The 19273-nt window shown below is 40.0% G+C and overlaps 1 protein-coding gene across 2 annotated transcripts in view; it reads right to left on the reverse strand.

The window, feature by feature from the left end:
• The window catches only part of TESK2 (testis associated actin remodelling kinase 2), a 54159-nt gene that overhangs the window by 17203 nt on the left and 17683 nt on the right, over positions 1-19273 (reverse strand). For both annotated transcript variants that reach the window (XM_083509587.1, XM_083509586.1), the window contains exons 3-5: positions 17729-17850; positions 14144-14192; positions 2081-2227 (exon numbers count right to left, since the gene is read on the reverse strand). In XM_083509587.1, the coding sequence (XP_083365713.1) occupies positions 2081-2227; positions 14144-14192; positions 17729-17850 (318 nt within the window). The remainder of the gene's footprint in view (positions 1-2080; positions 2228-14143; positions 14193-17728; positions 17851-19273) is intronic.

The raw sequence follows: 19273 nt of genomic DNA on the forward strand, positions 1-19273 counted from the left end.
AATACTGGCAAAGGAGGTTTGCAGTGCAATCCTAACCACGCCTACCCAGAAGAAAATCCTATTGAATTAAATGGGGCTTTCTGCCAGGAAATAGAACTGCTAGTACATTTGCAAAGCTAAGCAGGTCTGCTTTGGTTTCAAAGTGGATGGGGGATTGCAAGGTGAGATTCCTGCCTCTCAGAGGGTTGGAACAGATTGCCCGCGGGGTCCCTTCCAACTCTACAATTCTATACCCCATACCTGTGATGTCAAGTATGCAGCAGGTAGACACACAGCAGCCAACAAATGATTTGGAGTGTGCTCCCAGTTGTTCCTTGGCAAGTGAGGATTGGTGCTGCTGAAAGAACCAATTACTTTGTATTCCCAGCTTGAATTCAAGCAGGTGATTCAAATGATTTTAATCTACTGGCATGGCTCAAGCCATGGCGACAAAGGAAAATAATTACTCTGCATCATCTGTTGAAGTCAGGTAATTTGGTAATTTGAGTGGACAGCTCCACCCAGCTGTCAAATTGGTCTGCAGGGGATGGGGGAGCTGCCAAAATGGCCCACCAGCTGCTAAAGCTTCCCTGCCCCTGATTTAAAGGGTTCAAAAAGGTTGCACATATGAATACATTATAGTGTTGTAATTCTAACTATCTATAAAGGTAGATATCATCATAGTACAAATGGGGAGAGGGGTCAACATTGAGAAGATGTAGCTTTTTTAAGGCTACCTAGTGAGTTCAGGGCTGATTCAAATGGGAGAATTCATCGTTTGTATCTCAATCACTTAAATAGTAAGATAAGAGTGAAACCACAGGCAACACTAACAGGAATTATGATTTGCTCACCAATATTGTAACACCAAACAATTTTACACTATTAAGTGATATCAATGCAGCCTAAGTGCTGTTGTACTAAAGCTTCTCATCTTAGTGTTTCAGGCATAACCTAATTACTTTCAAGGCTCACACAACTCTTCAGTCATAAGTATACCACCTGTTAATATTTGCCCTCCATTTGAATTAGTTTTAAAAAGACCACAGTTCAGTTACAAAAATCAGTATACTGAAGTCTGGAAATACTCATATAAACAGAAGATGTGGCATTTGGGATGCTTTGCTTCCCAAGAACAGAGACAGTAACTCTTTCTTCCATTTTGTCCCATCTCCCCAGAGTTGGCAGACTATTAAAGTGCATCCCAGCTGGTCATTTGCAGTTTTGGCATGAGAACCTTCATCGTAACTCGGCATTTTACCTATGGCACATTTAAAAAACCACTATCACTATTTTTTAATCATTAGCTGTTTATAATAGTGTTGTTTATGAATTAGTGCCAAAACAACAGATAATCGTCAAGGGGATAAATTTCTGATTGTTTTCCTCACCAGTTTGCAATTACAATGGGACATTTATAAGGAAAGAAATGATTTTCGTATTACTAGCTGCAATGTTAAATAGTCATAATGACACGGCATCTTGAAAAGCAAAGTTTATGCAATTATTTGTAGCCCTGTTTTATGCATCAGTTGAACAGTTGCTGGAGTAAAACTACTACCAGCTTAGTGTTGCTCTGTAGCAGTTTAGGTCACCTGTAGAACAATGTTGAATGTATCTGAAGTTATGGGGAACATTTAAATATACAGCAATAAACCTTTAAGAAAGTAGGGTGGGACACAGAGACAAGTCTGTATGTCTGCATCTTTTTGTAGTTTTATATTATAAAATGTGTAGCAGCTGGATCCCTAGGCTTTGGGAACTAAAAGTTTGAATAACTTGCTGCGAACAAATTAAAGAAGTTGTGCAACCACCTTCCCAGGAACATAATCCTAACTCATTTATTTGTGACCTCTACTTCAGGTTAGTTTCTTCTCAGACATCTACACAACACGAGTTGTTCTGGGAAAGTTTAATCCACTAAACTAGGTTTTCAGTGTTTTTTCACAATCTTTTAAAGTGACATTTTACGTAACAGTTTTACAGTTTGAGGCACTGAGTGGGGCTGGAGAAAAGTAAAACTACGCAAGATTGTTTGTAGTTCGCTAAGTAATACACATCCTATTGCCAAATGGTTTCATTTGATAGAGACGCATGGTACCTTGGATGTCAGATCCCGATGGAAAATGCCTTTATAGTGAAGGTAAGTGAGTCCCAGAGCAATGTCCAGTGCCAGCTTCACCCTTACTGTCCAAGGCAGGTGTTGATTACCATCCAACAGCTGTTCTAGGTTACCACAGTTGATATACTGAAAATATATTTAAAAAAATTAAAAAGAAAAGAAAAGAACCACAGTTAAACTTCAAAGTACAGACAGGTGAGGAATTTCTTCTTGGATTTAGTGGGGCAAATGTAAGTTCCTCCAACTGTATTAATGATATACTAACTCAAACCAAACAATCATAAAAGTAAATAATCTATTAACTTTAAGATTGGTAGGTGAATGCATCCCCAATAACTCCTGGACATCCTCCTTGTTGGCATCCATCTATCTCGAGAGACAATGGAGTGTGCGTCCAGGGGTGAAGACAAACTGCTGTGTTAGCAGTACAGAAGTAACTTTCCAGTGTGTATGGAGGTCCTGAGGGGCCCAGATGGACAAGACCCCCTCCCCCGGCCTCACTGATGTGGTCCAAAGGAAAGCAGAGCAATATGTTTGGCACAAGCTAGGCTGCCTCAGTTGCTAGTAGGAGGGCATACAAGGTGCCATCCAACAGTCTTAGGGACCCCATTTGGGATATGTTTAGAAACCACCTTCTTGACCCATTTTTCATGAATGCACAGGAAACTGTCAAGGCTGAGTCAGACCTTCGGTCCATCTAGCTCAGTATTGTTAACACTGACTGTCAGTGACTCTCCAGGGTTTCAGCCAAGGGACATTCTCTCTTTTCCCCCAAGTTTTTTTAATTAGTTTTCCACAAAATGTTTAAACACGCAAACAAATAAACAAACAATCATAAATCCTAACCTTATTAAAACTAATCTTATTAACATTGTTAAGTGACTTCCTCGTATCCCCTTGGTTGAATTTCAGTGTATATCATTTTAAAGGTTTTCCAAAACCTATATTCTCATAAAATTAACTTAGTCACTTAACATCTTTCTTTCTTTCCCAATCTAAATTTCAACATAGTAATTTATCACATTACATATTTAAGTCCTAAGCCTATCTGGTATTTGCAAGCCTTTCTAATTAATTTAACTTAACATATTTAACTAAATAGTCTTTAAATTTCGTCAATTCTTCCTGGTAATCCTCCTCCTTCTGGTCACGGACTCTTCCAGTCAGGTCGGCTAGCTCCGAAAAATCCATCATCTCAGCCAAGGGACATTCTCAGCCCTACTTAGACAAGCCAGGGATTGAACCTGGGCCCTTTAGAATGCAACACACGTGCTCTGCTACTGAGCTATGACCCTTCCCTAAAGCACAGCATACACCAAAAGAGGAGGAAATGACAACTGGAAAGAGGTAGTGCAGACAAAACAACTGATAACTGAGACTAGATTTCAATTAACATGGTTAGTTTTTGCCAGCAGGTGGTGGCATGAAGTAATTCAAGGTTCTCCTCTCTCCCTGTATTTCTACTATAAAAAGAGTTCTCATGTAGTAGATTTCTAACTGCTAAACACCACATACTGTAGTGCAATATTTCTGCAAGTCAGCCCAGACTTCAGGCATGTAGAGAAGTACTATCAAATAAGTCCCACTTGTTAAACTGCAAGAGCTGAAGAAATTCATGTGCACAAAGAATAAATATACAACATTCATTCTATATTTGCACCCCTCTTTAAATACAATGAGACCAAAAATTTATATCCAAGTGGGATTACTTTAACACAAACCAGTGACCCAGCAACTGTATCATCCACTGAGCTACAAATCAAAGAACTGTTAATTTCTAGCTGTCCAGAATACTTGAGGATCTAAAGAGGATCAAAACGAAGTGTTCCTTGGCTAGATGCCAAACTACTTGGCCCAGATTTTAGGAGCCAGCTCAAGTTTCTCAACGTATTATGCCAGGAGAGTTCATGGCCACCTCACAAAAAAGTGCAGTTGTTTACCACTTGTGGACCAGGACTAGTTTATGTAGCGATTTCCACTACAAGCAAATTAATTGTGCATATTAACGCAGATTGCCCTTTGGAAGCAACAGTTATCTGCCCCAGGCAAATACAAGTTTCTGATGCAGCAAAAATTAAGTCTTCCAGGATCCACTGTGCCTGCATGGTTACTGCCATAATTAAAAGAGAGATGCCCATGAACATACATGTAGGAAATATATTCCAATGGTATGTGATAACATTCTTGCACGCACTCTGCTGTATTCTGTTTGTCAAGTCATTATTTAAATTCTATTAATTTTATTCAATTTATGAGTCATCCAGTAATGCAGCAACTTGCTTAGGAACAAAGGAAGCCGCCTTTTATTGAGGGAGACCCATCAGCCCATCTAGAACATTTGCCAGTCAGATACTCTCATGGACAACCTTCTGTGGGCCACATGATAGTGGTGCATAGGGCCAGTGGCAAGAACTGGGTGCAGCAACGGATGTGAATCTTTACCTTCGTTCAACCACACAAACATCAGAAGTCAGTCAGTCAGTCAGTCAGTCAGTCAGTCTCGGTCTCTCTCTCTCTCTCTCTCTCTCTCTCTCTCTCACACACACACACACACACAGTCCATCTACCATTCAAGGAAACAAGAATCATTGTCATAGTTCAAGGATAGATTTGTGCCAGGCAAAAGCACTTGAGGCGGCTGTGGAGCACTACAGTGAGGGGTGTGACCTTGGGAAAATCTCAATGGCTGACTAGAAAAGGCACTGGAGGTTCAGATTCGGCCTCCAGGCCTGAGGTTCCCCACCGTGTTCTACACTGACTGGCAGTAGCACTCTAGGATTTCAGACAGGGGCATTCCCAGTCCTACCCGGAAATGCCAGGGATTGAACTTGGGACCTTCTGCATGCAAAGCAGATGCTCTGTCACTGAGCTATGGCTCTCCTGCTTGCTTCATCCAGCACTCTATGGAACCATGCAAATGTTTTGGGATGAAAATAGTGGCATACTTTTTTGATAGTTAAAACAACTGAGCTACAGTATCTACTTTGCAAATCACAGTTGTTCGCAGATTCCCTGGTGTGAGAATCTGCAGTTTTGGAGCAATACTGATGTCAGGTCTTCTTGCAATGCACCACACCTCTTTACATGGTACTAAGCTGCAGGAGATCACAGTCCTGCTACATAATGTCCAACCGTCATTCTCAAAGAGCCTCCTTTGCACAAGCAGTACTTCCTTCATATTTTTCTCAGAACATATTGTCCTTCACAGTTCAGTATTGTTTTGTCTCCTGCATATCATTGTTTGAAGGACTGAGAGGTGTCGTGGCAGATGTGCTGAACCAGTGCCTGGCCTTGATAATGGAATTGGTGAGCAACAACAAACTGAAGCTCAACTCAGACAAGAGATATGCAGAGTCAGTAGGTAGCCTTCCCCCGTCCAGGTGGGTCAGAATCCCATTGAAGAAACAGGTGTGCAAACCTGGGGGGTACTCCTGTATCCTCAATTGTCAATGAAGGAACAAGTGGGCTCCATGCCGCCAAGTGCCTTTTAACAGCTATGGCTGGTGGTCCAGCAGCCTTCCTATCTGGATACAGATAGCCTGGCTTGAGTGATGTGGTAATAGGATAGGTAATAGGATAGATTACTGCATTGTGTTTTATGTTGAAATACCTTTGAAGACTATTCAGTAACTGCAGCTAGTGCAGAATGTGGTAGTCAGACTGACCAGGACTAGCTGGCCATATAAATTCAGTTCTGGCTAGCTTGTGCTGACTGTCAATATTTTTTTCCTGCGCCCAATTCAAAGTGCTAATCTTGGGTGGCTATGAACGCCAGCACTTCAAGGACTGCTTTTCCTCACATGAAGGTGAAATCAATATCTGAGGTCCTTCTGTGTGCCCCCCTCCAACAGATATTCAGAGGGTGTCAACAAGAGAAGCTACCCACAAATAATGGATAGTCCTTCCCCGAGATGCTTCCTTGGCACTGACTTTGTCACCTTCACAGTTCCAGCCAAAAACATTTTTATTCTCACAAGCATTTGGAAAGAGTTCCAATAGTCTGAATTTTGGTTATTTATTTTTAGTGTTCATTCCTATGAATGTGGGCTGATTATTTTTATATTGCTGGGTGGTTTTTGTGAATTTACACTTTTCATATTTGTTTTGTTCCAATGGCCTTTTATTGTGTATAAACTGCATAGTGTTGTAAATCACTGTGGGACTTTTTCCTGCATGAAGCAATTCATAAATTGATTTGGAACAAACCACTGATTAGTTTGCTGTGTCTATACTGCAGACAATAATTAAACTGGGCTTACCAGGTATTTTAGTATTACCCATTTTTGAATTCAGCTTACAAGTATATTAGCACATTGCACTTTTAACACAATCACTCTTTTTTCTTCTGTATGGGCAATAGTCAACGTCACAGAATTGGACCTCCACTCATGCAACTGGACTTCCTCTTTCCAATCCCCTGCACCTGCCACAGCTCAGCCACCATAACAGAGTTGCAGCATGCACAGAGGGCTGCAATGGGAGCAGGAATCCATTCCACAAACTCTAACATGCCACTGATGGATCAGTGGATATCACCCTCTTGTTTATTGAATGCTATGTCGCCACAGCAAAATGAGCTCAGCATGTAAAGCATGGAGTTGTCCTGTATGCAGATACTGGAAATATCTGACTACAAATCATTAATGAAGGTTTAATTAAGAAAGACCTTTAATAGTGAAAGGGCTATAATAGTGCAAACGTGTCCAATTTCATGCTGATTGCCTGTTTGGCTTCAGATTACTTTGTCTATTGTAACTGTAACTTAATCTCATCTGTTGATGCAGTTAGCACATAAAAAAGGCAAGATCCAGTCTCCTCAAACATTTGGTACCATAGATCTGAATAAATCTTCCCCAGGAGGAATTATAACACTTTGCTCATTTCTCTTTACATAGTAGGACTACGGCTCATTTCACCAGCCCCACAGGCTCCCATAGTCAAGAATCTCAGGTGAAAGGATCTCTATGACCAAGCTATTCCACCTTCCACCTCCCAACAAGTTATCAGTCCCAATGCAAGTACTGGAAGATGTGGTCTTTGCAATTTCAAATATGCATGCTCTGAATGTCTGCCATTTCAGAGAAATTAACTATCCTATGGGGCCTTGCTCCAGCTGATGCTACAAGATAAGCACTGCTTTAACAGTTGGGCCTAAAAATTCATTGTGTGTACAAATGCAATTACAATTCTACAATACTTAAAACCAAATTAATCCAACTCTTCAAAATAGGGATAAGGCTCCACCTAATTATATATTTGGAATAGCCTTCTAAGCAAGGGGGGGGGAGTAAAGTAAAAAAGTGTAATGATGTGACAGCTTTTGCTCCCACTATGTACAAAACAAACTGTGGCTTTGCAAGTAACAGAGGACTTTTTTCCAACTGGAACAAGGGTTAAGTACATCAGGAGTGGCAGCTCAGGACTGAAGGCTGGGAATATTTGTACTCCAAGTATGCCAACAATTCAAATTCCATTAAAAATACAAGTCTGCCCTTGAAGAGCTAGATGGGAAGGAAAGGCCTACTGGGTGTGTTGTTGGAACTCAGCTGAATGTTGTTTCTTTTCTTCACAATCCTTGATAGAGTATACTTTAAGCAGCAATACAAATTCATGTAGATCTAAATTCTTGATTCTGATGTTTTTACTTCTGAGTGTTTGCAAAGTTGTTGTATGGTCCTATGAAACTGTGGGTTGTAGGAAAGTATTAGAAAATTCGGGATTAGAGAAATTTGTAGGTAACAGTAAAGTACCCCTGGGTGGTTAAGTCCAGTCAAAGGCGACTATGGGGTACAGCACTCATCTCGCTTTCAGGCCAAGGGAGCCAGAGTTTGCCCACAGACAGCCTTCCGGGTCATGTGGCCAGCATGACTAAATCGCTTCTGGTGCAACACCACCAGTGATGGAAGCCAGAGCCCACGGAAACGCCAGACAGGGACAAGAACAAGTGTTTGCACATATTCTGCAATTATTTTTGTCCTGAGCTTCACAAATTTCTTCCAACAATCTGATCTTAAGTTTGCGGGCAACTAACTATAGGCCTTTCCCCTGTACTGCAGAGAATCAGTACATGGAACTTATATTTAGTTGTAAAATAAAGCCTGTACAAACCTACTCATAGAAATGCTACAAAAGCTTGGCTGCATTCTTAAAGTGAATTCTACCATAAAATCTCTTTTAATATATATCTATTCAGGTAAGAGAAAGAAAGAAATAGAACAGATAATGAATTTATAAATCTGTATGCTGTATCCTTATGCAATAAGATGCAGCTCCAGTTGGAGAAACAGTTTTAGCACAGCAGGAAGTACAGCAACACTAAGGACTGTGAAGGACCTGGTCACTTAATTGTTTCCGCATGATCCCTCCTATGTATGTGGAAAAGCCTATGTGTGGATCTGGCTGTAAGCTTACAGAAATCAGAAGACATTTCCACAGATGAAGGAACACTTTTGCAACTACAAGAAATGGATGCTGGGCACCATGAGCTATATCCTCATACCATCCAATTTATACTGAGGTTATTCTATGCAATCTGATATTGGGGTACAGTGAGTTTAGTGACTAGTAATCAAGTCTGCAAAAGTGCAATATAATTTAGTTTCCTAGGCTGAGCAGTAACAACTGGATCAGTGAACTGGGGCTTAAGATTAGCACCTGATGACCATAAACTAAGAATTTCAGAAAATTAAACTAAAAGCACATGCCACAGTGGGGAAGACAAGTCACCCAAATGTTTGTATGCCTCCTCCGCCCCTCCTTCTCACATGCAACTTCCTCCTCCACTTCATATTCACTAGCCATAGTTTGCCATTATTTCTGTGACATAGGAATAGAAAGGGAAGCCTGCTGGGTGACTGGGTACTCCCAGTTACCAAACCACAACTTGTCTCAACTGAACTGAACCACTAGTGGAAGTGAAATGAACCTGAGGCTACCACACATAAATCCTGAGTGTAATCATTTCAGTTCCTCTACAAATTCTCATTATAAGGCTTAACAGCCGGAAAGTACCATCATCCCAGCTTTGAAAAGGAGGGTGGGGCAAACAGTACATGGCTATTTCTCACTGCAACAAAGTAATCACCCATCTTCATTAAGCATGGGATAAAATGAAGTATTCAACTGCCATGTGTGAAGGGAAGAAGGGGAAAGGAGGAAGCACACAAGCTCAAGGACTGTACTTAAAAACATTTAACTGGTTTGTCCTTGGCTTCCTGCACATGGTTTAAGGTAAACAAGTCATGAGCCCCTGACTCATGATAAGCCAGATTCTGCCTTGTTTCCTGATGGTGCAGTAGGAGCAGGGGAGGAGCAATAACTTTTAAACAGGATGCACTAGCACCCTGTACATTCACGTTAAACCACAGTTTCTTTTAAACCAGTTTAATGCAACATGTGAATTAAGCCATTTCAGTCTATTGTCTACCTGTGAAAATGCTGATGAAGCAGAGATGGCCTGAATTTTTAGAATCTCACTGAGAATTATGGTTCCTCAGCCAGATTAAGTTCCAAATATTTAATATGAGAAAATAATATTTTAACAGTGCTTTTTAAAAATGAAAATAGCTCCAATTTAATTTGTCATAATTAAAAACTAATGCATTTAAATTGGAGAGTATTATGAAATGTCAAGGAAAATTATTCTTTGTATAAAATACAAGGAAAAGTTATGCTTATAAAGTAACAAAATATCTTTTATTTGTGCAGTCTAAGTGCCAAACTCAGTTCAAGTTTCTCAAAGGCCTTGGCAGTTACTAAAAATAACTACATGAAATATGCATTAAGACCTCAAGAGAGTTTACAAGTGAATACTTCAATTGCTGAAGAACAGCTTCCAAGCCAAAGAGTTATTTCATGCCAAAGTACAGCCACATGGCTAACTGCAACATGACTTATTTGTATCAAAAAGTGCTTCCACACAACAATAAGCATTTTTTATTTACTTTTGCAGATACTATGCAAGCTCTAGCTAATTAAGCAATATGCCGTGCTAATTAAGCAATATGCAGCTGTCACAGAATAGACTTTATACAGAAGGGATAACTATGCTTAGGATAAACTTCATCTACACCTTTACTAAAGTAATTGCTGGTGAAATTTAAAGGAGCCAACCCTTCCATTGCAATGGGCACCTCTTGTTCCCAACTAGAGGAAGAGTCACTCTCCCCTTAACAAGAGTACCTACCCCTGTCTACAAGGATGTGAACCTCTGGCCTATGGTCCAAATTTGGCCCAGCATGGGTCACATTTGGTCTGTGAGGCTGTTTTCCCCAAATTACACCTATCTAATCCACTTCTGATGTTATGTGTGGAGCAGGTAGAGTCACAGTGGGGAACTCAACTGTGGAGCTTATCCTTGCAGAATGTAGCTTGAAATCACCACCCGTCAGTGGATCAATTTCACCACCCATACCCTACTCCTACAGATATAACTTTTCCTGCTCTACCCTTTCTTTACAAGAGCTCCTGAGCCACCGTTGTGGTGTTCTATGGAGAGCAAAAAAGTAAGAAATTTGACAAAAATTATCAACTTTGACTTTCTCTTTGGCCTTCAAACTATAGGAAGACAATCTCTAGGTGAAAAGCGAAGAGTCTCCTCAATTTCACCATTCCCCACAACTAACAAAAGCAAACTACAGCCAAAGAAATTCTATCAATTTTTCAAGCACATGAAAAAGACAATATTCCCCACTGGAGAATCTACATTGCTCCTCCCTGGACTTTTTAGCTTGGTGAGGCAGCTAAGACCTTAACCACAATCCTGGTTTGGATGCCAAGTAAAAGCTTGGCTTAGCTATTGTAGTGTGCTAAAAATCTCAGAAAAGCAAAGCAGGTGCAAACTTCTCTCCAGAAGCATGTACACTCTGTCCCAATAAGTTACACATTTGCTTCTAGTTTGTATATATGCATTAAGTGCCCTACCCTCCTTGCACAATGGTCTGCAAGGACTATAGACAGAAAACAACTGCTGGATTTGGAGGGCATAGGAAGCATTTCCTATTGAATATTCTCAAAGCGTAACATCTGTAAAGCATCATTAAGAACAAAAGATCAAATGGGAGAATGGTTAACCACAGGGGATGGAGTCCACTCAAACAATGCCACAGAATTCATTGCAATCACACTTCGATGCCTCCAGGTGCAATATAGCTTACAGAATCAGTGGGATGTGACTATCCTTACTGTCTTAGCACCCTTCTCTAATTTCTGATTTTGCAGAAGTTCTGTAACCACTGAGACAAGTGGGATTTTCAGCTCAATAGAGCATGCACTTAGGAAGTGGTATTGCTGGTTCAATGGTTCAAACATAGCTTTTGTAGTTTTCTTCTCTAGTGGTGCCAAACTAAGTGACAAACTAGACATGGTAACAGTAGATCAGTGTTTAATCCAGATTTGTCCCAATCATTTAGGAAGAGGGAGTGAGGGGAGGTGTATGATCCCACGAGCAGATGGCATGCATGCAAAAGCTGTTTGACCCTTCTTGCAATCTGAACTCAGCTGTTGAAAAGGCTTGGGAAGAAGGACAATATGGAAGTAAGTGGGAAAGGGGGAAGGGAGAGATCTATATTCTTCACCCACATACCCCTCTTCTGTTAAAACCAGTCTCTATTCACTGTCTAATAGTGTGGCTCCAGGTTTAAACAAGCAGCCTGGGAGGGTAGGTGTGTTCATATTGCTCAGAAAATAACAAAGAAATAGCCTCTCCCTCACCTGTCCTTCATTCAGGCTTTCATTCAACTAATTCCACATTAATGTTTTTGGAAACGTATTACTGCAGTTGCTCTACATCCAGCTGAGGATTTGGTGCTCTGTAGTAGTGCAGGATGGCAACATATGTGATTGGTTTGCTAGAAAACTAATTTCTAAAGCAAGCAATTCAAAATAAGGCTGACTGGTGTCAGTCCTCCCCCCTTTCCCTTAAAGAACCAGATGTGCTAACTTCCTTCAAACATAAGCACATAACCTCAAAATCTTTAATGTGTACAGACTCTCAAGCAGACATGTGAGAAAGAAGCCTGTAATACTTGATGTATAGCCATTCTGCACTTCTACAGAACACAAATCTGCAACAGTGCAAAGATGCATTATTCAGTTTCAGAATTCCTTTAGCAAGTTTGCTACACTTCCTTGATATCTTTGTTGCTTGAGTGAAGGGCATCAACAGAATCCACATATAATATTTTCCAGAAGACTCCAGCTCAAAGAACAGATATGAAATCTTGGACACTTGAAACTATGTTCATGTGCTAATCTTATGATAGATGCTAGATCTAACCCTTTTAGATCTCTAGTTCATTCAGAATGAATCTGTGTCTCACCTAAACAGGAATTGAAAGGAAGAAAAGATATAGCATTCCTTTAACTATCTTGGGTTGTATCCAACTAAATACTTGTGCACATGGGACAGCTTCAACTAGTTCATAAGAACTTCCTCTCCCTTTCCTCCTGCCGTACATACCCCATATCTGCTCCAAGGGTTTTCTCAACCCTCCAGTGCAACACTGGAGGTGATATGAGGGGGCAGGCAGAGGAGAGGGAGGGGAAGCTCTGTTGCATGCACAGAACTTCTATGAGCACATTTTTGTTGTTGAACAAAACCTGTTTTGAATCCAAGATGTTTCTTAACTAGCAACATAAAAACAACCAGTGCTAATGCAATAGAGTTTACATATGCTTATTAATAATATTCCTACTCTGAATTATTGAAGGCAAGTAGCTGAATTAATGACACTTGCTTTCATACGAATAACATTAGATGTGGCACAAGATGAACAAACTACAAGTGTGTTCTGACTTCTGGAGAATGTCCTTTTAGATTAAAAGCTGCAGTTTGTGACCAAGCCTGCCTTTTAGAAACCAATGTTGTTTTCCATCTCCCTATTAATTCCATTGTGCTCAGAAATGACATCCCACTCAAATTTATAAAGCAGCATAGGAATTAAATTACTTGAACACCGGAGGTGCTCTTAACACATCCTTTCTTATATTCTACTTTGGCAAGGAAGGGCTGTGAAATTTAAATATAAACTACAATAATATTAAAATGTGAACTAGAGTATATTAGAAGTTCTATAGGTGTGGTAGTAGCATAGTATGCAATGACTTAAGTAATGACTTGGTCTCCTACTTGATTCTAATAAGGAATGTGTCAGTGAAAATTAAGATGCCTGATTATAGAACCCTTACAATTAAAACCTGCATTCATTTATATTGGAATGTTTGGGTAAATATAGAATCACAGATTTGGAAGAGACCCCGAATGTCATCTAGTCCAACCCCCTGTAATGCAGGATTCTCAACTAGATTATACATGACAGGTGGCCTCCCAGCCTCTGCTTAAAAACCTCCAAGGAAACAATGTTTCTAGGGACAATTACAGATAACCCAACTAGTTCAAGGGAAGTACATATGATAAATACCGTATTTTTCGCTCTATAACACGCACCAGACCATAACACGCACATAGTTTTTAGAGGAGGAAAACAAGAAAAAAAATATTCTAAACGAAACAGTGGATGTATGATTTTTGTGGTTCATGCTGTGGCCACAGACATGTGATCTGACGGTGAGTTTGGAGTAGCCCAATGCAAAAATCCTGAGGATCCATGTGGATCCATGCTTTGTAACCACGTTTTTGCACCACTGCGACCCCAGGCAACAGTGGGTGCGTGATTTTTCTGGTGCAAGATGTAGCCATGGACATGCTATGTGATCTGATGGTGAATTTGGGGTGACCCAGTACACTCGTGTAAGCGGCTCCTCTCCTCTCCCGCTTTGCTCCTTTAAAGCAAGCAGGGTCTCTGTCCCTCTCTCCTCCCCACTCAGCAGCTCTTCTCCCGCTTTGCTGTTTCAAAGCGAGCCATGGAGGAGGGAAGGAAGGGGAACCATGGATCCTCTGCTCACGACTGCAGCAGATCCCCCCGCCATCCGTAGGCATTCCCTCCATAACACGCACAGACATTTCCCCTTACTTTCTAGGAGGAAAAAAGTGAGTGTTATGGTGCAAAAAATACGGTAGCTTGGTACTTTATACAGTCATACCTCAGTAAGGGCATGCAGTTGTCCTTGATGTACACAGACGCCCATAAACCTATAAAACAGGAAAAAACAGCTTCTTAAAATGGGAAACAAACAGTGCATTTTGTCAACTTTAAAACAAGTTACCAGTGCATCTGAATCATTATGTTAATAGCTGCTGCTTTAAAAATACAAATCACTAAGTATATTAGTTTCTGTCTAGCACTAGTATACTGAAGCAATGTAGTTGAAGATGGGGAGTAGATTTCTAAATTCTGCCTATTCCTAAACATTTGTAGGATTTGGGGTGAGGACAATACTAACAAACACAACCTTTTACATTCATACATACAGAAAAAGTTTGGTGTGGAGAAATCAATGCTGTGTCTTAAAGTAGAAATGGACATCTTAAAGTGTATCTTTGGCCTGGCCTTAGCAATTGTCTAGCTAGATTTTATATCTACCCGGACATTAGTATTGGTATACAAAATCTGGATTATGAGAACAGCAATGAAGATACCACCAAATGTGATCACACTGCCAGAAAAGACCAACAAATAAACTGCTAAGTTTTCTATTCAGTTAAAATATAGATTCCACATGCCATAAAGGCTTAGGAATCCAATTGTTTACAGTTCATCTCACAACTGTAAAATGTTATCAGTTTTAAATATGACTTTTATGAAAGTACCTTTGAGTTATGTCATGACATTGAGCTATGTCATAACTGAAAATGGAACAATAGTTTAATTTTTAGTATGGGGCAACTCTGGGACTTTATTTAGCATAAGAAGAAGTGAAAATGCACAATTTCAAAAATAAAGACCACAAGATGCCTGACAAAAGGAATACTGTAAAACTGACTTATGGAAAGTGTTCATTTATATATATATTTAAGTTCTGTATGATGCAAGAAACATGTGGTAGAATGTAAGCTGTTTTTGAGTAAACTTTCAGTACTCTTACCTATTAAGAGTGTGTGTGTGTGTGTGTGTGTGTGTGTGTGTGTGTACAGGGATAACTTCATAAAGAGTTGAAGGAAATCAAGCAAATAAGCCTTCAGCTATGAAAATCTGTTTGTGTTAATAGAACAAATAAATAGGCTCATTTCTATCTTATCCAATATACAACATTCTGCCTTCAAATGAAATAAAGCATAAAGAATGAAGCTACTTCGGACATTATAGCACAAGGAATCACACATGAAAACTAACCAGCAAACTGACTGTATGGCAACTATGCAGCTACCTGAAGGCATATCAGAGTATTTAAAAGGAAAGGAAGTTAAGTTACAGAACACAAATCTCAGAACCACTTAAAAAAAAAAAGCTTGACAACACATTTTTCACCTTCAAAACATAACTTGTGAAAAGAGCAAGTGCTGACCATGAGTGAAAGTTATGACATCTCAAACTTTACTTTTTCAGCATTCCTAAAGTAAAAAAATCCAGGATCCATTAAAACCCACTTTATTTCGCATAGTGGAGCAGAAACAAACTCTGAAAATAATCCAGTTCCTAGTTTAATGAAAATGTGTTAGCACCAGCACTCCTTGTTGCTTTTCACTGCTGTTGTCCCACTAATTTTTGTGCATTTCCTATGCATACATACTTCCTCTTCTTGGGGGAAAAAATCTTGCACCCTAAGAAAAAGCACCACTCCAACAGAGCACACCCCCATTTATTTATTTATTTATTTATTTTCTTGCATTTCTATCCTCCATTCTCCATGAAACTCAAGGTAGCATACGTGTGGTTTCCAGGCAGTCACCTATCCAAGTATTTACACTCATATACATACCTATGCAACAACGTGCCAAGTGGGGAGGGGGAGAATCTTGAGGCAGGAATATACAAATATGTTTATGTAAGATGGAAATTTATATTTACTCATTCCCCTCTGTAGATGCCTCTGTCCATTTGCATTAACAAACAAACATGGAACTGGAAACCCCATCTTGGCTTCAGTTCCACCCTAGCTCTTTTTGAGAAGAGCTGTGGTTCAGTTATAAGTACCTGCATGCAGAAGGGCCCAGGCTGAAATCCTGAAGAGCTGCTATCAGGTCTGACTCAGCGTTAAGGCAGTATCCTATGTTCCTAGTTCCCCAAAGTGCAGTGCTAAGCACTTGTGTAGCACTGCACAGAGTCAGCCATTGGAAATGAGGAAATTAGACATTGGAAATGAGGAAATTAGGGCCTGCAAGACAGAGCTGTTCCACCAGGCCTTTTGTCAGGGCGCAGTCTGACCCCCTCCTCTGGCAATCTGCCCAAAATTTTGCTTGATGGTTGCCATTAATTTGATTTTAATTTGATTTAATTAATTTTATAATGAATGTTTTAGAATGTTGGACTATTTTGGTTGTTGTTAGCCGCCCTGAGCCCAGCTTTGGCTGGGGAGGGCGGGTTATAAATAAAATTTATTATTATTATTATTATTATTAGACTGCACTTCATTCATATGAACAGTTTTAGTTAACAGAAGTCACAAAGCTCAAAGTATACAGATGCAATTGTAATCCCATTTTATAAACTCATTTGTACGAATATATTTCCCCCATTTTCTCATTTAAATACAGGTTTAAATGGAACTGCAAAACATTTCCTATGGAAATGATATAAGCAAGATAGATGTTTAGAGACTTCAGGAGCTTGTCACTATCAAAGCAGTTGTTTAATTATGCTAGAAAAAGAATACTGATTTAAAAGATGACAGTGGAGTCCTAATCATTTGCATGAGTATTTCTGCTCAAAATGCCACTCATCACCACAACACATGTAGTAATATTATGTTTTGCAATGCTCTATTTGTGCAAAATACTTGCATTGTACTGTAACAAATATTCCACAATAAGCACTACCTCAAATATCATTTCAGAGGGGTTTCATTTAATTTTACAACCACTTTGTAAAACTGCACACTGCCATGTCTCACTCACCTCAAAGTCTATGAGCTTTGTCCAATGCTCGAATCACTACTTCACACAGGCACAATGCAAATTAAGATTTAAACAACTAATATTTGTAAAAATAAATTACATTATTTGGTGGCATGCAATATAAATAAAAGTCTCCCTGCACAAGATTTAAATCCCATTACCCATTTTAACATAAAGAATATAAGCCAATCCTCTTGTGCTCCCCTATGCAAAAGTGATTTATACATTTATAGTACATAAACTTGCAGACACATCTGCTCAATTTGCATTTTACCAACTGCAGATGACAGGGCAGCTGTATTCAATTTTTACTCGGAGCAGTCCCACTGAAATTAATGGACCCATATTAGTTATGGTCATTAATTTCAAAAGGTCTACTCTGAGTAAAAGTTAGTGGAATACAACACATAATATTTAATGAAGAATGCAGAAGGCCAGAAGAAAGCTAGTCAAAATTATTGTATAGGCTAATAGAAATGTATTTGGAATCAAGATGAGTCTGGGAATAAAGGGATAAACAAGAGTAATCATTGATCCAAAAATTAGCTCCGAAGTTTTGAGAGACAGTACCTGAATATTCAACTTTACCTCTACAAACATGAAGGATCATAAGAGATGGTACATGAAACTTGATCTGCATTCCCACATATAAATATACACCCCACCTTTCTTACTTTAATATGTTTGGATGTGAAAGTCTATTCATGAGCTGGACTTCTTTCAGCATATTTGCTCTGTTGCTGCTTAGTGTGTTCATCTTCAAAGCCATAACCTGATCAGATACTTTGTGCCGCACCTAAAAGACAACCCCCGAAAAAGAAGCTATGAGTCACACAGTGAAAATGAATGGAAACAGTAATGGGCCTAGCACATCTCAATAAGTTAAAATTACATTCTCTAATATGAAATGTGGCACAATAGTAATTAATCACCTTCTACAGGTATTTAAAAGCATTTCTAAAACTTCAGAGATAGGCTTATGTAACAATGGATTCCTTGTTGGTTCTCTTCCACTTTCAAGTAGACTATGTTAATTTATAGTAAAGCTGAGTAAGGGGAGTCAGGGGCGGAGGAAGGGGGGCAGGCCGCCCCAGGTGTCACCACTGAGGGGGGTGACAAAATGCCAGGCGGCACTCACCGCAGAGCCTTCAGCGCGCCCAAGCCACACATCTCTCCTGGGAGACGTGGTGGCTTGGGCGCACGCAGGCTCCGCACTGCCCAAACAGTTCACCCGCTGCCTCCCCCCCAGCTGCAGGGTGACTGAGTGGGAGGATGCAGGCAGACTCCAGAGGCCCTGTGGCACCCAAGTGGCTTCCTCCGCAGTTGAGGGGAGTATTGCCAACACCCTAAGGCTCCACATAAATTGCGCTTTAAGTTAACTTACCCTTCTCTGTTCCAATTTTGCAAGTGGTCAGAAGTGTTTAAGGCAGCTCTAAAGTTGGGGTTGCATCCAAGTAAGTTTCACTCAATGAAATTAGTGGACCTAAATTGCCGGTAGTCATGCCCATTCATTTCGATGGTTCTAATTTGAGCTGCACTAACACTGGATAAAACCCTTAATCTTTAATCGCATGGAAGATGCTAGAAATGGTCTCTACATAATGAAGTTTTCACATCAGCACCATAACATGTAGCAAAAGCCACTACTTCATTCTTTTGCAGTTCTACAAATGAGGTCAGAAAAATTGGGGAAGTCAGAAAAACTTGGAGAAAGTTGTGTCCCTCTTTTCAGTTTTCCCCCTATTTGTTTCTGCAAAATTGGGGGAGGGCAGAAAGCAATGGGGGGGGGATCAGCCCCCACATCTGTGTCTTTTCCCCCAGGCTTTGATATCTCTATGCAATTCTTCCAAAAAGAATCACAGGTTGGCCAGTGCCACAGCAAAGAAAATAATCCACATGTAGAATACCTTGTCTGACCCAACTGCACTTACTTCCAAGTAGTTTCTGGGCTCAATTCAAGGTGTTAGTTTTATCCTATAAAGTCTTATACTGCTCAGGACTTCATACCTTACAGAATACATTTTTCCATACGAGCCCAACTATGCCCTGAGAAGAGAATCAAAGGCCTTTCTATGAGTGCCCTCTCCAACAGTTGTCTGAAGGGTGGAGATGAGGGAATGTTTCTCATCTTCAATATAATTTAGTGTTGTTGTTGTTTTATTTGCAGCAGTTTGTTGTGCCCTCTTCCCTCTTTGGGGGCTATTTGTGGTGGTTAGACT

Source organism: Podarcis liolepis, assembly GCF_965112155.1.
Source record: "Podarcis liolepis genome assembly, chromosome: 6".
Classification (NCBI taxonomy): domain Eukaryota; kingdom Metazoa; phylum Chordata; class Lepidosauria; order Squamata; family Lacertidae; genus Podarcis; species Podarcis liolepis.